At 41.5% G+C, this 22,820-nt stretch overlaps 1 protein-coding gene and 1 long non-coding RNA gene across 4 annotated transcripts; one reads left to right on the top strand and one right to left on the bottom strand.

Annotated features, from left to right (window-relative positions):
* Nucleotides 1-335: 335 nt before the first annotated feature.
* LOC120410354 lies at nucleotides 336-1,504 on the bottom strand. The gene is made up of 2 exons (XR_005602432.1): nucleotides 1,423-1,504; nucleotides 336-1,093 (listed from the first exon to the last, which is right to left on the bottom strand). It is a non-coding gene; the product is annotated as an uncharacterized LOC120410354 (long non-coding RNA).
* A 152-nt stretch (nucleotides 1,505-1,656) lies between these two features.
* On the top strand, nucleotides 1,657-21,786 carry ATG4C (autophagy related 4C cysteine peptidase). Of its 3 annotated transcripts, none has more exons than XM_039556177.1 (12): nucleotides 1,657-1,756; nucleotides 2,017-2,108; nucleotides 4,322-4,452; nucleotides 5,247-5,330; nucleotides 5,977-6,210; nucleotides 8,598-8,928; nucleotides 10,788-10,858; nucleotides 11,427-11,563; nucleotides 13,765-13,843; nucleotides 14,508-14,584; nucleotides 17,471-17,590; nucleotides 20,625-21,786. In XM_039556177.1, exons 3-12 carry the CDS (start codon nucleotides 4,377-4,379, stop codon nucleotides 20,793-20,795), a joined length of 1,380 nt encoding a protein of 459 aa, XP_039412111.1. In that variant the 5' UTR covers nucleotides 1,657-1,756; nucleotides 2,017-2,108; nucleotides 4,322-4,376; the 3' UTR covers nucleotides 20,796-21,786. The 3 variants fall into 3 exon arrangements, with proteins under 3 accessions (XP_039412111.1, XP_039412112.1, XP_010407042.2); XM_039556178.1 differs by having other exon boundaries at nucleotides 1,666-1,763; XM_010408740.4 differs by lacking the exon at nucleotides 1,657-1,756 and adding an exon at nucleotides 1,796-1,875.
* The last annotated feature ends 1,034 nt before the right edge of the window (nucleotides 21,787-22,820 follow it).

Raw genomic sequence — 22,820 nt, 5'->3', positions numbered from 1 at the left:
ATTATATTTGAGAGCAGGAAGGTGAAGGCAACTAATTCCAGGCAGCAGAACAGCCATTTCCTTTGATCAGGTGGATAATTCTTTGTACAACATTTAGGATGATCCAAGCCCTGTCAGCTCCTCAGCTCTCCACCTTCGAGCCCCTACACAGACAGACAAGCACATCCATCTCTGTCTTGGGGAATAAAAGCAAAGATAAAACTTTAAACAACTATTATTCCTAAAACAGATCATGAAATTCTGGAGGCAGGAGGCCCCTTTCTTTCTGCACTGACAGATCACCCACAGTCGTGGGGCCACAGTTTCATGAGTTTATGCAAACAGCAACAGAGTTTTTATTTTTAAATCTCTTATCTTTATCTTGGAAGCAAAGGGCAAGCAGGAAGCTGAAAGGCAGGGAAGAATTAGAAGGGTGATCTGCTACCTCCCCACTTCCAGCTAACAGCCAGACTTCTGGAACAAGATGTAGTCTGCACATTAAAACCTACAATCCTCTTTACTGATCAACCCTACTATGTGAAATATATCCATGAGGCTGCAGAAAAAAACCCTCCAGGAAATACACAAAGCATCTATTGTTGGCATTTGCACTGAAGCGAAATTTTAGATCGTGTGCTGATTATAAAAAATTAAGCTCAGCCTGATCATCTCTGACCAGCAGAAGGCAGTAAAATCACAAAATGGAAACAAACCCCACATGACTTTGCTTCATGAACCCAACATTGGGCTGGTGAGTACCAGGGAAAGCAGGAATATCACCCTTCTTAGGATGTTGAGCAATAATGCCAGTTCCAGACAGTTGAGAAATTCAACTCAATCCTCTACAAATCCTGCACTTTTTTTTTTAAGCCCTCGGCTCCTGATACAGCCAATGAGTATTTTTAAGCAGCTTAAGACAAACAGATTAATGAAGAACCTACTTTACACTTTTAGAAACCCCAAAAAATCCCTCAGGAGAGTGCGAGGAGATGCAGTGGTTTTGACAGGGCTTTCAGAGAGGAAATAAAGCAGAGTTGAATCGGAACACGCTCAGCTGGGTGTTTAGGCTGGAAATTGAAATCCTCTAGAGGTTGGAGATTTGGGAGGCATTTTACTGTGGAGAAGTCAAAAGACACAGAATTAAAAAACAAAACCAGAAACAAACAAACAAATAACGCCACAAAAAAAACCCCCCCAAAACAAAACAACAAAAACAGAAAAAAAAGAACCGAAAAAAGCCAAAACCCCACCTAAACCAAAGAAAGAGAAACCACACACAAAAAACCACACACACAAAAAAAACCACCCCCAAACAAAACCACAAAAAAAAAAAATCAAACAAAACCACACCCTCCCACCCCCCCCCCCAAAAAAAAAAAAAAAAAACCAAAAAAAACCAAATCCAAGCAAAGGGAGAAATGCTGTTAAAGGACAGCCGCAGACCCCGTGAAGGGACTGGGCTTTCTGCTCCCGCTCCTCTTCCCGGGATTTCGCTTCCAGCCGCAGCCCGGCCCCGCCGCCTCCCTCCATCCTCTTCCTCCCTCCTTCCCTCCTCTTCCTCCGCCCTCTTCCTCCCTCCCGCCTCCCCACCACACTCCCACCGGACTACACTTCCCAGCGTGCCCCGCACGTGTCCGCAGCCCGTCCCTCCGCGCCCCAGCCGCGGCGCCCGCCGGGAGTTGTAGTTCGCGCGCCGCTGCGCCGCGGCCGGAGTAGCGCCGGGAGGCCGCGCGCTGCCCGGGTGGCCCCGGGCATGGCGGAGGCGGCTCCGTGAGGGGTGAGGGGTGAGCGGCGGGCGGGAGCGGCGGGCGGGAGCGGCGGGACGGGCCCTTCGCGGCGGCGGCTCGGGTGCCGCCGCGTCCTGTGGGGCCGGGAGCCGCCGAGCCCCTTCCCGCGGTGCGTGTGGGCTCCTGCTTGGTTGCGAGTCCTGCCTGGGCGAAGCGTTCCGCCCTTGCTGCAGGATTAAGGAATAATCTGGTTTTCTTTCCGAGCCGGCTTCAAAGTATCGTTTCTAATTGTCCTCGTATGTGTTTGCAGCTCCTTAAAAATGACCTCCGGCCACTGCTCGCCGTCGTTGTTCCGTGTGGGTTTCGCTGACTGTCGCCGCTGCCGCTCCGGGCTCCTTCAAGGTACAACTGAAAGCCAGGGAAGTCTTAGTTAATAAGAGATAATTTATCTTATAATTATCCCATTGAGGCTTCATTCATCTTTCCCGCTGAGGTCTCACCGGCAGCTCGCGTTGCTTTTCTGCTGTTTATGAAAACAAATGCTGGTTTTGGGGGGTTTGGGGTGTTTTTCCATCCTTGTGAACAAACAGCCGCTTCCCGGCATTGATCCCCCTTGGGGTTTCAATTCCAGCCGTGTCCTGCTGCTCCGTGAGGGAACATCATCCTCGTGACGTGTATCTAAAGAACTTCATAAATGAGGCAACTTCGGGATAAAAACATTAGATTTAGATTTGATAATTTGATACTAAAGCCCGTTGGGCTCGAATCTGTATTCCCTGGGACCTTCTCCTCGTGCTGTTACATTAATTTCCGTGGAGCTCTTACTGATGCTTTCTTGCATTGATGGGAAGAACCTGCGTTTTCCCACTGAAAAAAAAATATACCTGGTTTGCCTTAGCATTCTTGGAAACCCCTTTTGCATCTTTAGCATAATATCAGAGAAGAAATGTATCTGGAGAAAAGATAAATGTGCTGTGGTGACCATTGTCTTTTAAAAGAAAATGAGCTCCTTTCTCATTTACATAATTTTGTCTTCGGGCCCTTTCAGAACTGTAGAGTTTCTTTCAGTTCTAATTTTAGTCAGAGGAAGCTTTTATAAGAATTAGTTTTTAAGGCAATCAGTGGGTGTCTGTATAAATGGTTGTTGCTGATGGATCATGTTAGGAAAGACAGGACCAAACACAGCTCCTGAAGAAGTTCATCTTACCAGCTTTGCTGTCTAGAGCTGGTGATACACTCAGACTTTCCTTTTTATCCTAAAGAAGAAAGAAGGGGGGGAAAGGCAGGAAGTTAAAAGCCAGCTTGAAATTCTCCTTTTCTTCCTTCCCCAGCTTGACACAAGGCTAATCATAGCAGGGATGTAGACACTTATTATTTTCACTAGAAAAAAGTCAGTCTTCCCTCGTGTTTGTGAATTGGCATTGCTTCTTATTCTGTCAAGAAGCAGATTTTTATGAAATAATACTAGGGAATAGTGGGAAGATGTGCTAGGGGTGGTTTGGGCAGCAGATTGCAGATCCCCAAAAAGTAGATCTGTGTGAGTACCCTCAGGCTCAGATGATGCTGTCACCCTGACTTCTTCACCCTCTCCTTAATTACACTGTCAGTGATTAGGTTTCCTTAAAATATGTTCCCAGTGGAGAGAAGTGACACGGTTTAGTCTTTATCCTGATTTTGATCCCAATTCAGTGGAGAATAGTACACGGAAAGGTAAATACAGTTCTAGATTCTCCTTTTAAAGAAAGGAGGCTTTCTCCTGGCCCAAGTTTTTTAATTAAATGAAGAATTTCACTGTTGCTTACGTCATCAGCTGGTGCTATCAGAACTTAGCTAAAAATGCTGTGAAGGTTTCAGTGATGTCCCACAAGAGCTGCTGTTGAAGCAGGAGCTCTTAACCTTTCACCTGCCTGTGCAAGGGTTTGGGCCACCAAATACCTTCAGGAAAACTTTCTGTGTCAAGTATTTCAAGGTGAACCACTGACAGAATACACGTGGTGGAGGAATAGCAAGCAGCAAGCTTCCTGTTACAAATGGGGCAGCTGGACTATGGAGGAGGTTCTGTCCCATTTTCCCAGATTTCTTAGGAACAGGGATAAAGGTAGTAGATATTTGTGTTGTTACCAGTTCAGGTTGCTTTAAGGTGAAATCTGTCTTATCTTGCAGGACAGAAAAAGCCAGTAAAGATGCATTTCCTTACAAAATTTATAAGGAGTTTTTACAAAATCAGCCTGCACTCTGGTGGATTTTAACACAAAAGGTGCTTTTTGTTTTCTCTTCAGCAGAAAAGAGCAGCATCTTTTTTATTTAGTGAGCTGCATCATAGCTCTCCACCTCACGGCTGATAAAACGAGTGTGCTCATGTGCCAGCACAGGTTTTGTGCTCTAGAGCAGTTTGTGGTGCGAGGCAGAGCTGCTGGAGAACATTATCTTTTATTGAGCTTTGTGTAGTGCTTTTATTGGTGTATATTTGGAATTAAATTATTTTATTACTTATTCATGGGACATGGGATTGCTTCTCAGTGCCTGGTAGTGGGGGGTTCTGTGAGTTTATTGCTGTTTCTGGCCATGTTGGGCTTAAGTGGGGATGCTGAGTGTTTATATTTTGGTTTTTGCAGCAGCAGAACTGAAAGCCTTACAAGACAGCGATGGCTTTTTCTCTAGAATTTGAATATGGAGGCCACAGGGACAGATGAAGTAGAAAAGATCAAATCAAAGTTTATGTCTGCATGGCACAACATGAAATACAGTAAGTGGAACAGGGTGTGATCTGTCTCATTAAAAGGATTGGAATGTTTCTGGTTGACATGAATGGAATCATAACTAATTAATACTAAAAATGCAATATGGCCCTTGCAACAATTTTTTCTTTGATATTATAAATTAGCCCCACTAAAAAAATTCTTTAGCTTTTAATTTTTCCAGATAAATCTTGCATAATTTCATTTTAAATTACTTCTTTTGGAAACAGTAAATATATTATGAAAATTACTCTAGATTTGCATAGGCTTTTAAACGGGGATAATATGGAATCATCTGCACAAAGATTTTTTTTGTTTATAAATGTATTTTTATGGAAAAAAATAGGATGGTGTGTGAGATACAAGTTCCACTGAAGAATCTACCCTTGAGTAGGATTTTTTCCACAGTTGAGCAGTAATTTGTTTATGAGCAATCAGATTTTCACGTGTGCCCTTTACTAATCTGTCCTTGATTTTTCTTCTTTCCTTTTAGGACTGAGGTTGCTCAGATTTACCTCCAGGTTTCTGATAAATGTTGTTAATTGTCATAACTGAGCTTTGGAGATGTCTGGAAAGATGAGAAGATACTTCCTTTTCTGCTTTCTTTAAGGCTATCGCATGGTTGAAAGGAAATAGTAGCCATTGCACCCTATATAGGATTTTTTATGAGACCAAACCCCAGTTTTATTACTTTGTTTTTATTCCCCTTTCAAGAGTTACCTTTGGCTTAGCCAGATGCTGTTAGCATTTCCTTTTGGAATACTTCAGTCCCAGATTTGTATTTGTTCTGCATCTGTTCTAGGTTGGGTGTTGAAAACAAAAACTTACTTCAGTAGAAACTCTCCAGTCTTTCTCCTGGGAAAATGTTACCACTTCAAAACTGAGGGTAAGTACAGAGCACTTCACTCATTCCAGTTTTCCTCAGCTGGAGCTCTGGGGAGATATTTTTAATCTTCCAGAAAGAGTGGCATTAACAATTACCAAATGCAAAATGTAAATATGAAAAGGTTATAAAATATTCATGTAAATGTCCACCTCTGATGCAACCGATCCTGACCTGATCTTTTCAGATTTTACACCAAAACCATGTGCTTTCTGTAAATATTTGTGTTGTAATTTGCACTTCATTTACCATCAGCTGGAGATTTTCTTTCTAAAAGCTCCTGATGGAAATAATGGCAATACCTGATCAGGGTCACTACACCAACACCTTCATTATCACTTTCCAGTGTGCAGTCCTTTAAGTCTCTCTATTTGACCATTCACAGTTGGGTGAATTAAGCACTTACTTGCAGGTCAGTGGTTCCACTGGCACAGTGATGTCTGCATTGCTCTTTTGATTTTTCCTTTTTTTTTTAATCTGACACATTTCTGTTATGTTTGTCTTCCATTTTTCCTTTGTTGTATTTGAGGCAATTGTTAGGTTTTGTAAATTTGCCCTGTTTTTCTGATAGATTGTATGTTTGTTGCTTGCTTTCTAATAACAGAAGTGCCATAACAAATTAGAACTTAAACTGTGCTTTGCCTTGCAGAATCTGGGGAGCTCTCTACAGATGGGTCCAATTTTGATAAAATCAACACTGAGATTTCAGGGAACGTTGAGGAGTTCCGCAGAGATTTCATTTCTAGAATCTGGCTGACGTACAGAGAGGAATTCCCTCAGATCAAGGGCTCTGCTTTAACCACAGACTGTGGCTGGGGCTGCACGCTGAGAACGGGGCAGATGCTGCTGGCTCAGGGCCTGATGCTTCATTTCCTTGGGAGAGGTGAGTTACGAGAGGAGATCTCTGTGTTTGCATAAGCACAGGCATTCTGTAGAGACCAAAGTCTTTTTTATCCCAGATCTGAAGGGCCAGCTGGGTTTGGTTGTGGGCTTCTCATTACTGTTGGAATTGTCCCATTGCATCAGAGATTGAGCTGTCCTATCCTTCCATTTCTGAGAACCAAAGTGTGCCCAAGTGAACTTCTGTGGATTTTCCAGTATCCAAGTGTGATCCCTCTGCCTGGGTATTCTTACCCATACACATGCCCAGTTCTTTTGAAATTTGATTGTTTCTTGAACTCAAGATGTGGAAGTGAGTTCCCCAGCCCATAGCTGTGGGCTATGGCAGAAGTGATGTTCTTTTATCAGTTTTAAAGTTGTCCATTATTGAATTTCTTCTGGTCTTAATATATTGAGTTCCTAGAAGGATTCTAATCTAACTTCAATACATCATGCTCTGTGTGGAAACATTCACTATGTCATTTCTTCCCTTCCCCCATGTACTTAGAGAGAAACTTCCCTTTTTTCCTTACCATTGTCTGTCTCAGAGTCCTCCCACAGTCACAGCCAGCTGAAGCTTTAGGAGCTGTGGGACACTCTGCTGTCACAGGCTAAGTGTCCATGTCCTGCAGAGAGGTATTTTAGGTTCTCAGAGTTAAACACCTTTTCTTTCCATCCCATTCCCAATCCCTTTCATAACAATCATCCATTGCTTGGTGTCAGAATGACCCAAGGCACAGGCCTGAAGCCACCCCGGGGGCGTTGAGAGAACACAGTGCATTGTTTCCTCAGCCATTTGTGGGATCCCAGGAATACTTCAGCAGAAGATCCTTCTGAAAGCCTGTTTTGATAACACTTTTCCCTTGCTGTGCAGCTCTGATGTAAGCTGGGAACAAAGTCCCAGCCCAGCTGCACCACAAAGTCTCCATTCCCGGCAGCGTCAGGACTGAACTGTGGGATTGGCTCACTGAATGTTCCTTTGGCTGTAGATATTTAAGTCATAAAACATTCATTACCCTTTTCAACTAACTGCAGCTATCCAAAAGTGTGTAAATACTTCTGCTGAGAACACAAATCCCTTAAATATCACTTTTCTTATACATACATTTAAAAGAAACTCAAGACCTGCCCAGAAGACTCCCTGTGAGCAGGAGTGTGTAATGGCTCGTTTGGAAGTAACCCCAAACAAAATAGCCCCAGGTTTCTATCTTAAAAATCCATGGTTCCAAAGAATTCCTTGCATGTCCCCCTTGCATCCTAATTTGGAAAGTGATGGGGTGATTCCAGAGTGCTCTTGTTTCTGTGGCAATCCAAATCCACAGAAAGATGGAGTAGGGATGGTCTTTCTGGACTACTTTGCTCCTCACCTGGTCTTCTGACAGCTGGTGAATTATCTTTTGAAAAGCGCTTATGAGGTCTGGACAGCTTTGGAAACACATTTAGGTGTTTACAGGAAGTTTTTCATGGCTGTTTACTCTTTTCCCAGAGATGTTTTCATTCTGCTTTAATGGTGTTGTTTCTGTTAGGAAGCAAAACTTGCCTGAAGTTTCTAGGTGAGGTATTTACACTTCCACTGCCATGTGGAATGTTCCAGATATTGCTGAATGATGTTGTGAATGAGTTTTGATTTTAAATATGAAGTTTTATTTTGAAATGCCTGTGCTTGAGACGCTGACTGAAACGTGAAGCTGAGAGTCCAGAACAGCAAGGCCTCTGAGGATGTTACACTGAGCTGGGTCTGTGTTGGGAGTACTTGTTGGAATTGTGGGAGAATTCCAGGCATTGTCCCTGGACCTGCTGAACCCCATTCTGTAGGAGGAATGCTGTGTGGGATGCATCATCCATGGGGAAACATTCAGCTGGAAAAGCAGACTGAAGATATTGTGCTGAATGATATTTAAACAAGTTTGCCTTGTAATCTAAAAGAATTAATTACTTTAGTGAATTAAAAAATCCTGCCTGTTTCTTTGCTGATCTACTTAGCCATTTTTCCAGGGAGAAATGTTTGCTTTTACATCAGTAATTCCTCAGGTCTGCCTTTTTTTTTAATAACTGAAAAATAAGAAGAATTAAGAGCTTTTGAAACTCCTTGTTTGACACAGATAAAAGGGTTTTGGATAGTACTGAAGTAATGTTCATGTATTTAATATGTAAGGGAGCTCTAACCTGTGATCAGGTGTATCTTGTTTATTCAGCTGACTGGGATGGTCACCAGAAGATCAAAGCAAATCCTACTGTACTGGAATTCTTTGTTGACCTGTTAACAGTGACATGTAAAATACACAGTGTTGCTCTAAGGAGCATGGGGCACAAAGGGAAGTGCTTTGCTTATTATGCCATAAAGTTAATTAATATTAAGGTTAAAATGGATTTTCCCCTTTCCTGCTGCAGCCTGGGTGTGGCCAGATGCATTGGACATGGACAGCTCTGACTTGGAGTCCTGGACCAGCAGCACCGTGAGGAAGCTCACAGCCTCCTTCGAGGCATCGCTCACGGCCGAGAGGGACCCCAAGATCCTGCCCCAGCCCCAGCGCGGCCCAGCGAGGAGGAGCTGGGATGTCACCGAGATGAGGAATGAAGTTTATCACAGGAAAATCATCTCCTGGTTTGGTGACTCCCCAGTGGCAGCCTTTGGGCTGCACCAGCTGATAGAATACGGGAAGAAGTCCGGGAAGATCGCGGGGGATTGGTACGGGCCCGCCGTGGTCGCACACATCTTGAGGTAAAACACTTTTAGTTCTCTGTTCCTTTCCTGTGTTACATCACAGAGAAGCATTTCTGAGTGTCCTGAGATTACTTCAGCCTAATTGAGCAGCAAACTGTTCATTGTTAGCTTTGTAAAACACCCATATCAGGAGCAATTCCAGAGCTTTTTCACAGGCAGGAAGGGAAATAGCATCAGGTGCAAGAACCAAACGCTGAGCTTTTGTCAATCTTATTTCAGGAAAAAAGACAACATTCCTGTTTTCTTGTAGGATCCCAAGTATCTCTCCCAAACCTTTTAAGTAGAGCTGCATTTAATGAAATGTTCTAAAAACTAACCACTCTTTCAACCTTGGAACATGCATAACATTAGAGATTTTTTTTTTTAATACTGTAACCTGGGGGCTGTAATGTACTGATAGTGTAATGAAATGTCAGAGCTAAAATTGATGTTTTCAGCATTTCTTTGCACACATGAAATTCTTGTGAAACTGTAAATGTATGGGACTATTAATATTATAATTATATCCCAGTAAAAGTAAAGGGTCTGTGACATTCAGCATGGTTAAAAAAAAAAGTCGAAAGTCAAATTTCCCCATGCTGTGAGCCTTGATATCCAATTCTTTGAATGTTTTTGGGGTCTTTTTGTAGTCTTATATGTTTATTTATTTAGTGGATTCCAGTTCACCTATAAACTGAATCACTAGTAAATCGTTTAGGCAGCAGAAGGCAAAGTTCATGCACTTATATATTTTTATATATATATATAAATAGAAGATTTTGATATTTAATGTAAATGTTACATTAATCTGAAGTGCAGCTGTACTGGAATAATCAGCTGTGCATCCATGCAGATGCAAACAGGGATGTAGGAGTTTAGTATTATTAACGGGGTTTATTCTACTTTTTTCTGATGGTGGAAGCTGTCAGAATTCTTTTTGCTTGCTTTAATAAATTCTCTATTAAATTATTTGTCTTCCTAATGGGAGCAGGGGGGATTTGGTGCAGAGTTACACTCCCCACAACCCCAGGGGTGATTTCCAGCCTGGCAGAGGTTTCCTTTCCTGGCTCTTTCTCTCTTACAGCAGCACTAACAATGTACAGCTCCCTCATAACTTGGGAATGACTGTATTAAACCATTCCTCAAAATATAGTGGGGAATAAAGGGATAGTGGCCCTTTAATGCAGGTGTGTGTTGAACTCAAAGGCAAATCCTCAATTTTGAACAGTTTCCTTTCTTTACAAATATTGCCCCTGGTTGATGACCATGGTTCTGACTATCAACATTTATTTTCTTTTTACTTTTAAGTCTGTTAGTCTTAGTCTTTTGAGGAGAGTCTAATATTGTAATTATATTTTTGAAAGTTTTGGTGAAACTTTGCAGCTTTTTATTTCCAGGTGCTAATTTGTGGCTTGTTATATGAACTAAGGTCAAATAAAGAGATCTGATGAGTTGAAAATAGTATTTTTGTCAGCAAACTTAGCCTTTATCTTCAATATACATGACAGAAAATCGTTAGAAAGAAATAAAGTAGTCAATATGCGTTTAATTGTAAGTTAATTTGGGATTTGGGGCCTTTTTGTGGTTTTCATTTTTTCTTCTAAATAGCCAGACATTGTCATTTTGGCTTGGGAAAAACATGGTGCCATACAGGCTGGATCTGAGTGTCCAGTGTTTAAAAATAAATAAAAAATCCCCACCCCACCACCTGCATTTACCAGGAAGGGAAGGTGTCTTGAATTAAACAAAATAACCCCTCCTCAGAAATCCCAAACAATTAAAATCAACCTGTTTGTTAAAAACCAAAATAATTTGTTTGTTTATTGTTCATTTTTTTAAATGAAAGATAAGTTAAATAGTTTTGTGTTTGTACTTAGAAAAGCTGTTGAAGAAGCAAGGGACCCTGAGCTGCAAGGAGTAACAGTCTATGTTGCTCAGGATTGTACAGGTAACTGTGATTTTGTCGATTTTTGCAAACATTTTAGATGCTTTTTCTGCCTTTCAGTTAGCACTTGACAATAGAGCTTTAAAGGAAAAAAAGTCCCTCTGAAATGGATCCACAAAATTGAGAATATGTAGACAAAGGGGTTCTTGATATGTGCAGATTGTGCATTGCTTGCTTGGTATCTTACAGTGGAATTCCAAATCACCAAATCAATTATTGCCTCTTCTCCTTTTACATGGAGATGTTTCTGTTAGTTGGAGGCTTTCAAGTTCTAAATATTCCTTTCAGAAATTTATTTGCAGCAATAAATATTTATTGGCTTTCTCCTAACCTACCCCTTCTGCATTTCCTTGGCACTGCGACTCAGCAGCAGCAATTCCCATCCCACAGAATGTTGCTGGGAGTGAGGAGGCAGAGCACTGGTTCTGAGTCACCTGGGTTGTGTTTTAGGAGGACAGCAAGGTTTGGAAGGGCTGCAGTTTCAGTTTGTCACGCTGTGATGCCACGTTGGAGGTGTGTCTCCAAAAACTAGAGGTTATATTTGAAATTTTAATATTCCTGTATCTCTCAGTCTACAGCTCAGATGTTATTGACAGACAGTGTTCTTTTATGGATTCTGGGAAAGCAGGCACAAAAGCTGTAATTATATTGGTTCCTGTGAGACTCGGTGGAGAGAGAACAAACACAGACTACTTGGAGTTTGTAAAGGTATGAAATGAGAGTTCAATCATTTTTCAAAGAGTAGCACAAGGGGATATGAAAAGCGACTTCACGAGGGTAATTCTCCCCATTAAACGTGTGGTGGGGATTTTACAGTTGAAGGTTGTAAAGTTTGACTTTACAGATTTTAAATTTCCCTATTACAAGATCAGACATAATTGCAGAGCACATGATGTCCCTTGGTAAAGCAGTGATAACTGTCCTGCTCCTCCAGCAGCCACCTGAAAAGACATTAATGCAGTGGCTCAAATTACAAATGGTAATTTAATATAGCAGGACTCTAATAGCATATGTAACTAAGGATCAGGCAGCATTTTAAAATATAAATACACCCCTTCCCTTACTCTGTTCCTTATTTTCTTAAATAAGAAAATGGTTCAAATGGTTTAAAGTTGTTGCTTGTCTCTTCTTCCCATTTTCTTTTGTCTCTTTGTTCCCATGCAATTATTTGATACCTTTAGTCATTACTTAATTGTTTTTTCCCTGTCTGGATAAATGTTTCTGAGGACAGTGATGCAGGAGTAGCAAGCAGTTACCCATATAAAAATGAGCTGGAAAAAAGGAAAACTCAAGGAGAAAGCAGAGGGGGGAAGGTCTGTGCTGTGTTTTTTTTCAGCAGAGGTTCTGCAGACACCTGAGGATGTGCTGTAATCCTGCCTCTCACTCCTTTTAGGGAAGAGCTTGTTCTCTTAGCCCTGCTGCTTTTATTTCATTTTCCATGCTCCTCTTTATCTGTCTTTAAAGTTTGGGTTCATTTTTAGTTACCCCAGTGCAGTAGCATGAACCAAAGCTGAGAGTCTGTAACGTGACTTATTTTTGTGGCTGGCTGTTCACTGCAACATTTCAGGGAAACATTTTGATTTTTACTGGCATGGGGAGACAGACTGGTGAAGGCTTTAAAGTGGTGGACTTAAATTGTTGTTCTTCCCTGATTATTTTCCTTGTATTTTCAGACAGTTGGTTTGGGAAAGTTTTAGTTTTCAGCTGGCTCCACTGTGTGATTCCTGCTGCTCCCTTCCCAAGGCTGTTCCTGCCCTTTGCAGCCTGATGGAGGCTGTGATAAGAGGGCTTTCAATTGCCTGAATCAGTCACTCCAGTGTCTGCCTGACTGTTCTCAAGAAGTGACCACATTTCTTGGAGTCTGGCTTTAAGTTAAAAATGCAGATTTTAGAATGTAGCACAAGAGGTAATTTCTACAAAGGATTTTATATTTATGGGTGAAAATTGATAAATTTTTTATAATTCACTTTTACAAGAAGCTTGCCATAGATTAAACAGTTATCCATTACTCTGAGGAGCTTTACTCCCTCTCTGTTCTGCCCTCCTTGGCTCTTGGAGCCTTTGCCTCTGATCTCCCTGAATGTTCTGTGATGCTCAGAGCATTTTCTAAGGAAACCTTCTCGTTTGTATTTAAAATAAGTTTGCTAAGGAAACCTTCTCATGTATTTTAAATGAGCATCGCTTCCTTAACCTGTATAAACCTTGCTGGATTTGACTTTGTGGCATCTCAGGGGAGGTTTTTGAGTGACTTTATCCTTGTCTAAGCAGGGAAAATTTTATCTTGAGGAGCCTTGGTATTAGTAGTATGACAATATCAATCATTTTGTTGAGAGAAAAGTTCCCTACTTACACTTAGTAATGTCCCTTTCCCAGAAGTTCTGCCCAGATGGTTCTGGTTCCTCTGCCCTCCCAGGCAGCCTCCAGGGAGATTTATGGGGCCTGTCAGTTGTGTGTCTCTCCTCCCTGGATTTGGGGCAACTCTTTTTAGAGCTGGACCTTGTAATTCGTTGTACTTCAACTGGCATTTCTCCCCAAGATGTAGAAGCTGACGCTCTGGCCAGACTTGTCCATTTAAGTGCAAAAAGAAGAGAGTCCCCAAGGGCACAGAATGTAAATGTGTGTGGAGGCTGGAAATCTCAATAATTTGGGATATTTGGACTATGGAACTGGTGCTCAATTTGCGGCGTGATGTTTTGCCTCCTCCCCAAAAACATGTGTGGGTATCTCATGGGAAGGGAGGACTTTCTCTGGAATAGCTGCTGGTGTGGGTTCACTTTGGTCAAGCCCCAGGAAGTCATGGAGTCAGTCTTTAAAAAAAACCAAAACCATTTGCCTAAAAGAGCAAATATATTAATTCAGTTTAATACTTTGGTTAACGCTGTCCTAATGATTTCCTGTTCTTGTTTCAGGGAATTTTAAGCCTGGAGTACTGTGTTGGCATTATTGGTGGCAAACCCAAGCAGTCCTATTACTTTGCTGGATTCCAAGGTTAGTATTTTAATGTGTTATGTCTCCTCAATATTTTTTTCCCTCAGAGTTAGGAAGTTAATATCGAAGCAGTGGGAAATAGCGTGATTAAAATAGCAAAATGAGTACCTTATTAATTCATCACATCTCCCCAAGTCCAGCCATTTGTCATTTACCCCACGGAGTAATTGGATTCTGTAAAATGTACATTTAATTTCCCTTGTTGCATAAACAAGGCATAATTTATCTGTTTCACCAAACTTGAGGAGCGTTTGCTGTTCCTGCCTGGCAGTTCTTATTTAGGTATTTACTCTCTCCTGCTTTAAGTGGTGTTAGTTGATGCCTAAATGACAAGCAATATATTCTTGCTGTCAGGATGAAGCAGGGCGATACATTTTTCATATGCAAACTCCAGAATATAATTGTGTGTTTGTAAAAGTAATTTTATCACCAAAAATTAAATGACAGTTTCATCACTTTATAAAAATTCTGCTTATACAAGCATATTTGATTATGCAAAAGTTAATCTGTCCTGCAAAAACCTGTGCTTCAGTCAATGAGTATCAGCCTGGCAAGCAGTTACTCACTGGCTTTTTTTCCAGCTGTTCTGCATAGAAATTGGATTGTAAGCAGTGTAATAATAAGGTGTTTTTTGAATTACTTGTCTTCTGTTTTGTCCTTGCAGATGACAGTTTGATTTACATGGATCCTCATTACTGCCAATCTTTTGTAGATGTCAGCATAAAGGATTTCCCTCTTGAGGTACTATGGATATAGACCTGGCACTGTTTTCTTCCCATATGAATCAAACACTAATTATTTAGAGATGTTCTAGCTAGCTGCAGCTTTATGGTTTTACAGTTACATGTTATTTATCAATGTCCTGCCCTTCTTTATAGGCCTATAATCAACAAAAATGACCAGAGGTTAAATTTCAATATGGGGGTTTAATTTTTACTTCATTAATCTTCATCTGTTTTCTTTTTAATGATCATAAAATCTCCAGAATAGATGATCACTTTATTTAAGTAATTTTTCATCAAAGAAAATAGATGATATTTGTAGATCTTAAACCTGTTTGGAATTGGGGTTGATAAGTTTGTCTTTTTGGTCATTTAATTTTTTTTTTTAATTCAAATTGCAACCAACATCAGGGAGAGAATTCCTGTTGTATTCAATAGTAGGAGCCTGGAAATACGTGGAGCTAAAGGAGAATATATGGAGCTAAAGGAGCTGATTAGAGAACTCATTTTACAGGTACCCTGGGAAAACATGATCAGCTGCAAGGAAGTGCTCAGTGGCCTCAGTACTCACAGTCACATCCTCAGGGCCACCCACAAAAACTCCTTGGTCTTGTGCCCAACTTCCACAGGAACTTCCAGCAGCTCTTGGTTCAGTAGGAACAGCCTGGGGGTGCTTCAGGACAGAGCTGGAGCAAAATACCATCAAATAGTGTTTAGGAAAACTACTTATATAAATATATATCTACACATATATCATCTCAAAGGACCTACACAGGGCTGATGTCAAGTCCTTCAAGCAAACCCTTCATATTTTTCATTATTTAACAAAATGCTTGAATTAGCATGTTACATAATGCAGAAGTGGAAGATTCTCTAGGAAATGAGAAGGTTCTGAATGAAGCAAAAGAACACAGCAGCAAAATGTGTCAGCAAGCATCCTACCCAGGCAGTTTGGTTGTATTTAGAGATGCCTTTAGGTTTGCCCCGTTGAGATATTTGAAGGAAGAGTTGGTGAGTGCCAGCTCTGCCTGGGATGATTACCCAGATCCTTCCCCTTTATCCTAATAACTGTGTTTTGCTCCAGTGCCTCTGCAGATTTTACAGTTTGGGAAAAACCAGACAAAAGGTGGGAAGAGCACAAAGCAGCAGAGCTGAAGTGACTTCCTGAAGGTCCTGCCGTGGTGCAGTGGCCAAGCTACAAAAAATACACCTCTTTTTGGGTTCTGTTCCTATGACTCAGCCTCCAAATTGTGCTGCAGACTGGCATTAATCTGAATTTCCAAATAATCCCAAGGTTTTAAGCTGTGTTTGGAAGGTATGCAAGCTGCCAGCTTGGCTTGATCGCATCCTAATGCTTTCCTGCACACCGAAAATAGATTGCAATTTAATGCTTGGTGCATTTAATAGTATTATATCTTTGTCCAGAAATGTCAAAAGTAAACAGAAATTGCTTTCTTAGTGTGGATAGTTGCTTGTTAGATTTATCTGTGGGGAGTATTTTCAAAATTGACAAATTGTCCAGAATAAGCTGGAAATCAATCCACTCTGTATTGGCTTCCAGCATCCATTTGTTTGGAGGAGTGGGAAAAAAAAAATCCTCCCCACTTCTCTCTCTTTGTTGTGCAGTGATTTGTGTAGCATTAAACCTCCTGCCCTGCCAGTGCAGCACGACTGGAGGGACAGGGTTGGTGCTGGAATGGGATGTGGAAGAGGCAGGGTTTGATTTATACGTTTGATGACTCAGGAATTAATATTAAAAATACAATTGCTGTTTATGAAATACGAACAGTGAGGAGAAAAAGCAGTGACTGAAATGAATCTTGCAGGAATAGCCCTAATCATCTTTGCAGATATTTTTTAGCAGAGTTTTTACAGAAATACCTCTCGGGTTTGTAATCACCAGGAAAGAACAATGTATTTTATTATGTAAAACTGCTGCAGGGATGGTTACACTCGGATTTGGGAACCAGTGCTGTCTTCTGTGGGTTGATTTTTGTGATTGGCAAAAAAAGGGATTTAATAGAGGGAGGATGATGGGTCATCCTCTGCGTTAGAGGCAGAATAGAGGGGACTGGATCCCTTTGAGAGCAAGCGAGGAAATAATTGCACTTATTGGACAATGAGCTTCACCAAAACTGCAGTTCCTGTAATAAATAACCACAGAATCGGGGTAGATGGGATATACTTATTTTTCCTCTGATAAACTGAGTGAGGAGCGTGGGGAGGGGGGTTTTGTGTTTGTTTTCTCTTACAGCAGGGCTGCTGAAAGTATCAGTTCACAGCACTGTTGGGGCATCATCTGTCAGGGAAAGAGATTTCACGTTAGGAAAAACCCATTTGTAAAGCAGGGCATGTTTGGTTTTCCCCTACTTGTGAATCATTGTAATATGGTTTTGCTTTTGTGTGTTTTGTGGGTTTTTGAACCCATTTCATTTACTGAAGGAAAATGCATGAGGTTGGTTTATTCCATTATGTCTCTTTTATAGAGGCTGGGGGAGGGAAGGGGCACTGGGCAGTGGTAGTAAAGCAGTAAGATAGTGCAAAAGCTGTTACAAATTCAATTTGCAGAAGAGCATTCACCTTCTCTGCCTTGGGAATATTCATAAAGTATTGCTGGGAGCAGCAGAGCTTTGGCAGATTCCAAACTAACCTGGTGGTGTGGCGAAGTTTGGGGAATGCAGCTTCAACAGCAGGAGGTTTTACACGGCTGGGGAAGGGTGGAATCACTTGAATATTTGGGAGAGTGGGAGAAATGCCTTCCAAAGTGTGTGCTGGGGTTTAATTCAGGTGATGCAGGGGATTGGATGTTTTAAAGCTGTTGGTGGGGACAGAAGTAAATGCGTGGATCTGTGCCATGCCCGACCGTAACCGTGTGTTTCATGTTTTTTAATCGGGAAACTCGCAGTCATTCCACTGTCCTTCTCCCAAAAAGATGTCATTCAAAAAAATGGATCCGAGCTGCACAATAGGATTTTACTGTAGGACTGTGCAGGACTTTGAGAAGGCTTCTGAAGAAATCACCAAGGTAGGTGCTGGAGTTCCCAAATCCCTCTGTCAGCCAGAACGGGGTGTGGGGAGAGGAAGAGAGTCAGCCTCGCCCTTGTAAGCAGACATAATCCTTTTTGTGGCATTTATGACTGCTTTTACCATTGTCAGTAATGCAGATTGTTGTTAATTCCATCCTTTTTTCCCCTGTGTAAGGCCGAGCCGAGCCTGGGCTGTGCTGCGGGAGGTGTCCGGCAGAGCGGGATGCCGGGCTGGCGCCGGGCGGGCCCACGAGGTGGCACTCGTGAAGTGGGAATGTCCCTGGCAGCCCGGCGAGCGGGGCTGCCCCGGCCCGGGGGGATGCTGGGGAGCAGCCCGGCCCTGGGCAGGGATTGGGGGTGGAAGGGAAGTGTTGGAGCAAACCCAAATTGTTCATTATTTCTCCTTAGCACAAGTGGCTTTTTCCGGTGGGAAGTGCAGGGCTCTGGTTTGAGCTCCACGGAGCAGGTGCCACCCAGCAAATCTGTCTGACCCCAACCTTCCCCTGGAAAAACTCTGCTCTGCCTTCATTTAGGTCCAGTTGGAATCAAGTTTTGTTCTCCTTGGTTATTCCAGTGTGTGAGGATATGAAATGCAGCATCATCAATGTGTCCTTTGAGCTGCTCTGTGTTTGGTGGGTTCAAAAAATACTCTGTGAAAAGGATGCAGCAGCAGCAGCAGATGGGCACAATGTAAATATTCCAACCATAGCAGTTACCACAGCCGCACAAGGAATTAATGTTTGTCCAGCATTTGGAATGTCCTGATAAGTGGTATTAGAACTACAGCCAAAAAAGCATTTTTTAGAACTTAATACTGTTTATAATAAATAGATACGGATTGATGCTGAGGTTGTTTTTTTGATTCTTACCCAGAGAAGTGTAAAATAGATTTAAAGAAGTTCCTAAGCAGCAGATCCATGGAAAGTTTAAATAGTGAAGTTTCTGTTCTTCCCTGTTTTCTTGTTCTGTCACATAGAAGAAAGAAGGTAATAACGTAGTATAAAAAAATCTCATTACAAAATTGGTTCCTGTGGAAGTTTTCTTTTTCCTATTTCCTTATTTTTCTTCTTTCAAGTTTGGGATTAAGTGCAGTTTTTTCCTGAACACAATTTGTGAACATACTCTTGGCTGATCCAAGTCTTGGAGTTATTATCCTCGTATTTTAGATAGGAACTCTTTAATATTAGTGACATTATTTGATATAAATACAGTTCAGGCGGTGTCAATTTGAAAGCAGAGGAAAGTTTGGATAGAGGTACAATGTCACAAACATTCTGTCAATGGATCTTTCAATCTTTCCTTCACTTCCTCTGTGTTTTCCTCCTCTTCCATTATGTTTCCCTTTGTTTGCAATTCTAGTGTGGTAACTCTTGAACTATAAAGCTCAGTGTATTCCCAATGTCCCCTGTGGAGGCTGGACTAAAAAATCCAGGTTCTCGTTGCTTTTTTGGGTAATAAGAGGTGAAAGAAAATATTTAGCTTACTTGAGGATAAACCTTATGGGCCTTACATGTTTAGAAATAGAGAAATCAGGGCATCAGAATTGAGGCCCAAGTGGAGTGATGGGTGAAACTCCCTCCAAACCACAGTCAGGCTCTCCTCTGGGAATTGTTTCCCTATCCAAACCCATGCCAGAAAATAAATAATCCCTTGGGATTGTTACAGAGCTGCATTTGCCTGTTTGTGGCCCAAATGTAACAGAAATGAGAGAAGAACTGGAGCTGAGGGGAGGTTGAACATGGATTCAGTTCAGCACAAAGAATTCCTGTTGCAGTGACAGTCTAACATGGAAATACTGAAAATACTGACCTTTCTCAATAAACTCCTTTAGCCATCACTGTAATGGTGTCTCGAGGAAACTTGCAAGTTGTTCAGAATTTCAGATTATCTGTGGTCACTGTTGGGGTGTGGCTTGATGAGAGTTACATAAATCTGGACCAGGTTCCCCTGGACTTTGTTAAGGCATTTCCTTGCCCAGTTCCTGTGTTTAGGGTTTCCTCACCTCCCTCAATGCATGGAAGGAGATGTTGTGGAGAAGGAAGTTTCAGTAAAGCTGAACACACACAAGGCAATGGAATCCCAGGATTTTACTGGGATTGATTTATTTTCTTCTTATTTTTTAAATGCCCCCTCAACTCCTGACTGTCTTTTTTGAAATACTTCTTACTGTTTAAAGATCTGTTTAGGGCTTTTTTACTGTTTGAGACTGATTGTTCTCCTGAGCTTGTGTTCAGTGATTTTTAGTTCTGCATGGTGTGTATCTCTAGCCTGATGTAGTTCTGCATGTCACTGCAACAGTGCGCTGTTTTTTTCCAAGCAAGTAAGAAAAAGTAAAACAAAATAAAAAATAGATCAGTGGAAAAAACACCCTGAAAGGTCTTTCAGTATTTGGTGGGGTTTTATCTGCTGTTAAAGGTGTTTCGCTGATCTGTTTCTGTATTTATCGTTCCCCACCATCCACTTTTTCTCATGCTCAGTTTTCTTATTGATAAATAGATTTATAAGTAGATTTTGGGCACCCTGGTTCCCTGTGACTGTCACCAATCTGGTTTGAGCCACGTGCTCCTGACTGCCTTGTTTACATTGATGATTGTGTTTTAACTTGTAATAAAACATGATTATTGCATGTGCTGATTCTACAACAAAAATCCCTCCCCAGGATGCTCAGTTGCTGCAGAATTCGTACCTGTGCTTGAGGAGACCCTTATGGCCATTAATTATTTTGTAGAGGTTTTTATCTTCTGTCTTTTATCCTTTTATCTTTGTTGCACTGAGTCTAACAGCATATACAGGTGATCTGTGTGGGACAGAAAAAGGGATAGGCATGAAATTAGCAGCTACCTGAGAAAGGGAAGTAAGTATCTAAGAGGAGGAGGAGATGTTTGGATTGTGCAGTGCTTTGGTTTTAATGAGATAATAAAGATAAACAATGCACTTTTTACTTGGCAGTCATTATCAGGTGAATATATCAGTGCTTGCTGTATTTTTTCATTTCCAATTAATGTTTCATCTGATTTGTGTTTTACATTGTAGATGCTGAAATCTTCATCCAAGGAGAAATATCCCCTGTTTACTTTTGTCAAGGGTCATTCTAGAGACTATGATTTTGCTTCCAGTCCACTCCATGAAGAAAATGACCTTTTCTCCGAGGATGAAAAGAAAAGACTAAAGAGATTTAGTACAGAGGAGTTTGTCTTGCTTTGAGGACATTTTACACGAGAGCATCGGCAGCTGTCCAGGAGAACACTTGCCTTTTAAATACAAAAAATGTACCTGAATTCCTCCCCCAAAAGGCAAGCCTGTACTGAAATGGGTCTATTTTCATAAAGATGATAATGTTTTATATGTTACAAGTCTTTAAGATGTCAGTTACTACTGTATGTACTAATTGGCTTTGCTCAGAGCCAGGTGTGCCTGCGGTGCCTGGCCAGTCCCTAAATCCCACCCTGTGCCCTCCTGTCCTGCCATTCCAGGCCACCTCCTGAGCAGGGCTGCCAGGGGTGGCTGGGTTTGTCAGGGATGCACATCCAGAGGTGTGGAGATCCCGTTTTTCCTGTCTGCAGCACAGCTGGAGTTGTTGGTGTGGGATGGGCACAAGTCTCAGCTGTGTGGCCCCAGCAGAAGTTCTGCTGCCATCCTGCCGCACATGCTGAGCAGCTCCCTGCTGGAAAGGTGAGGTTGATGGATCAGGAGTCACTGTCACTTGCAATCCTGCCATAATTATATAGGCTGAATTGTGAGTTAAGGTACTCTTTAGCAGTATGACTTTCTAATGGTTTCTCATTAAGCTTGCTTTGGAGCCTTAATATGAGGAGTGAAGATAAAGTATTACCTTTCCCTACAATTTTTAAAGGTTATACTATTAATATTAACTGCAACCAATCAAAGCAGCTGGAGACAATTATTAGAAGAGAGCAGTGTTTGTTTCCTGTTTCAACTACCATAATGGTGAGGCTTCTCCTGCCAGAGCAGCTTTTAAATCAAAGCAAAGGGGGGTGAATGTGGAAAATTCTGGGCTGTGATGATTTTTTGTTTTGATACATGTTGTTACTGTACAAATGATTACTTGATGGTGTGTGTTCTCAGATTGCAAACAAATGTACAGAAATAGTTTCATGTTTTAACAAAGTAAATGCAATATTTAAAAAACCATATTAACGCTGCTTGGGAAATAAAAGAGGTGTGAAAACACAAAGTGCATGTGCCTTTTATATTAATATTAGATCCTCTAAGAGTGAATATAATCCTGCATCTAAAACAATATTGTAAGGTGTGAATACTCTGTTTATTTGCAATAAAGGCAGATTTTATTGTTGTGTTGTAAACCAAATGTTACCTGTTCTAAGTGCTGCTCAGGCACAGAGGCACAAGTGTTGCTGATCCAAATAATAAGCATCATGTTTGTTCATTAAAGCACCTTTTGCCTTTTATGAGCAAGAAGTGACTAATGGATAGATTTCAGGCAGAACTAGACCAGGTTTGTGTCTGTGTCAGGGTTGGAGAGTGCATTTGCATGTGTTAATTAATATTCTAAAAAGCTGAAATATTCATTTGTTTTCAAGAAAAAACCCCACACACGTTATTTGTCTAAATTAGTAACCTGTGCACTGCTGCATCTTGCTAATATTGGGCATAATACGACTCTTTACTAACAGGTGTGTGAGGATGTTTGGCTTGATCTTCATATTTTTCATTAATAGCCCAGAAGAGGGAGTAAACAACGTATTTATGGAATTTAGATGTCAAAATGAGAATTGTGGATGTCAGAGCTGGAAGAGAGAAGACTCCTGGTGAGTGAAGCACAAGGAAATGCAGCTTTAGCAAAGATGAGGCAGAGCCTCAGAGTGGTTCCTTTGGGTGACAGTGGACAGGAAATGAGACACGAAGTTGTGCTTTGCTTTCACATTTAAAAGAAGCAAAGCAATCAGCTGCTGCATCATTAACAGCTTCTGTCACAGAGCAGGGGGCTGTAATTGGTCTAATCTGGTTCCACTGGTGCTCTCCTCTCTGCTTCCCTTTCCACCAGGAAGGCATTAAGTGCTCAGAAGAACAGGGAGAACCATCAGGAGCCTGCAGGGATGGATTTAGGGAAGATTTACCTTGGAGCTCGGTGGCTTTGTTACAGTGCAGCTCGAGAGGGAGGGAAGCTCTGCAGGACACAAATGTGCAATGGATGTGCACTGGGAAGGGGGAGAGGAGCTGAGGGAATATTCCATGTCCAGGAGCCTT

The sequence above is a fragment of the Corvus cornix genome, chromosome 8, assembly GCF_000738735.6.
Source record: "Corvus cornix cornix isolate S_Up_H32 chromosome 8, ASM73873v5, whole genome shotgun sequence".
Lineage (NCBI taxonomy): Eukaryota > Metazoa > Chordata > Aves > Passeriformes > Corvidae > Corvus > Corvus cornix.
The sequence above is the reverse complement of the archived record's forward strand: the minus strand, read 5'-3'. Positions and strand labels throughout refer to the sequence as shown.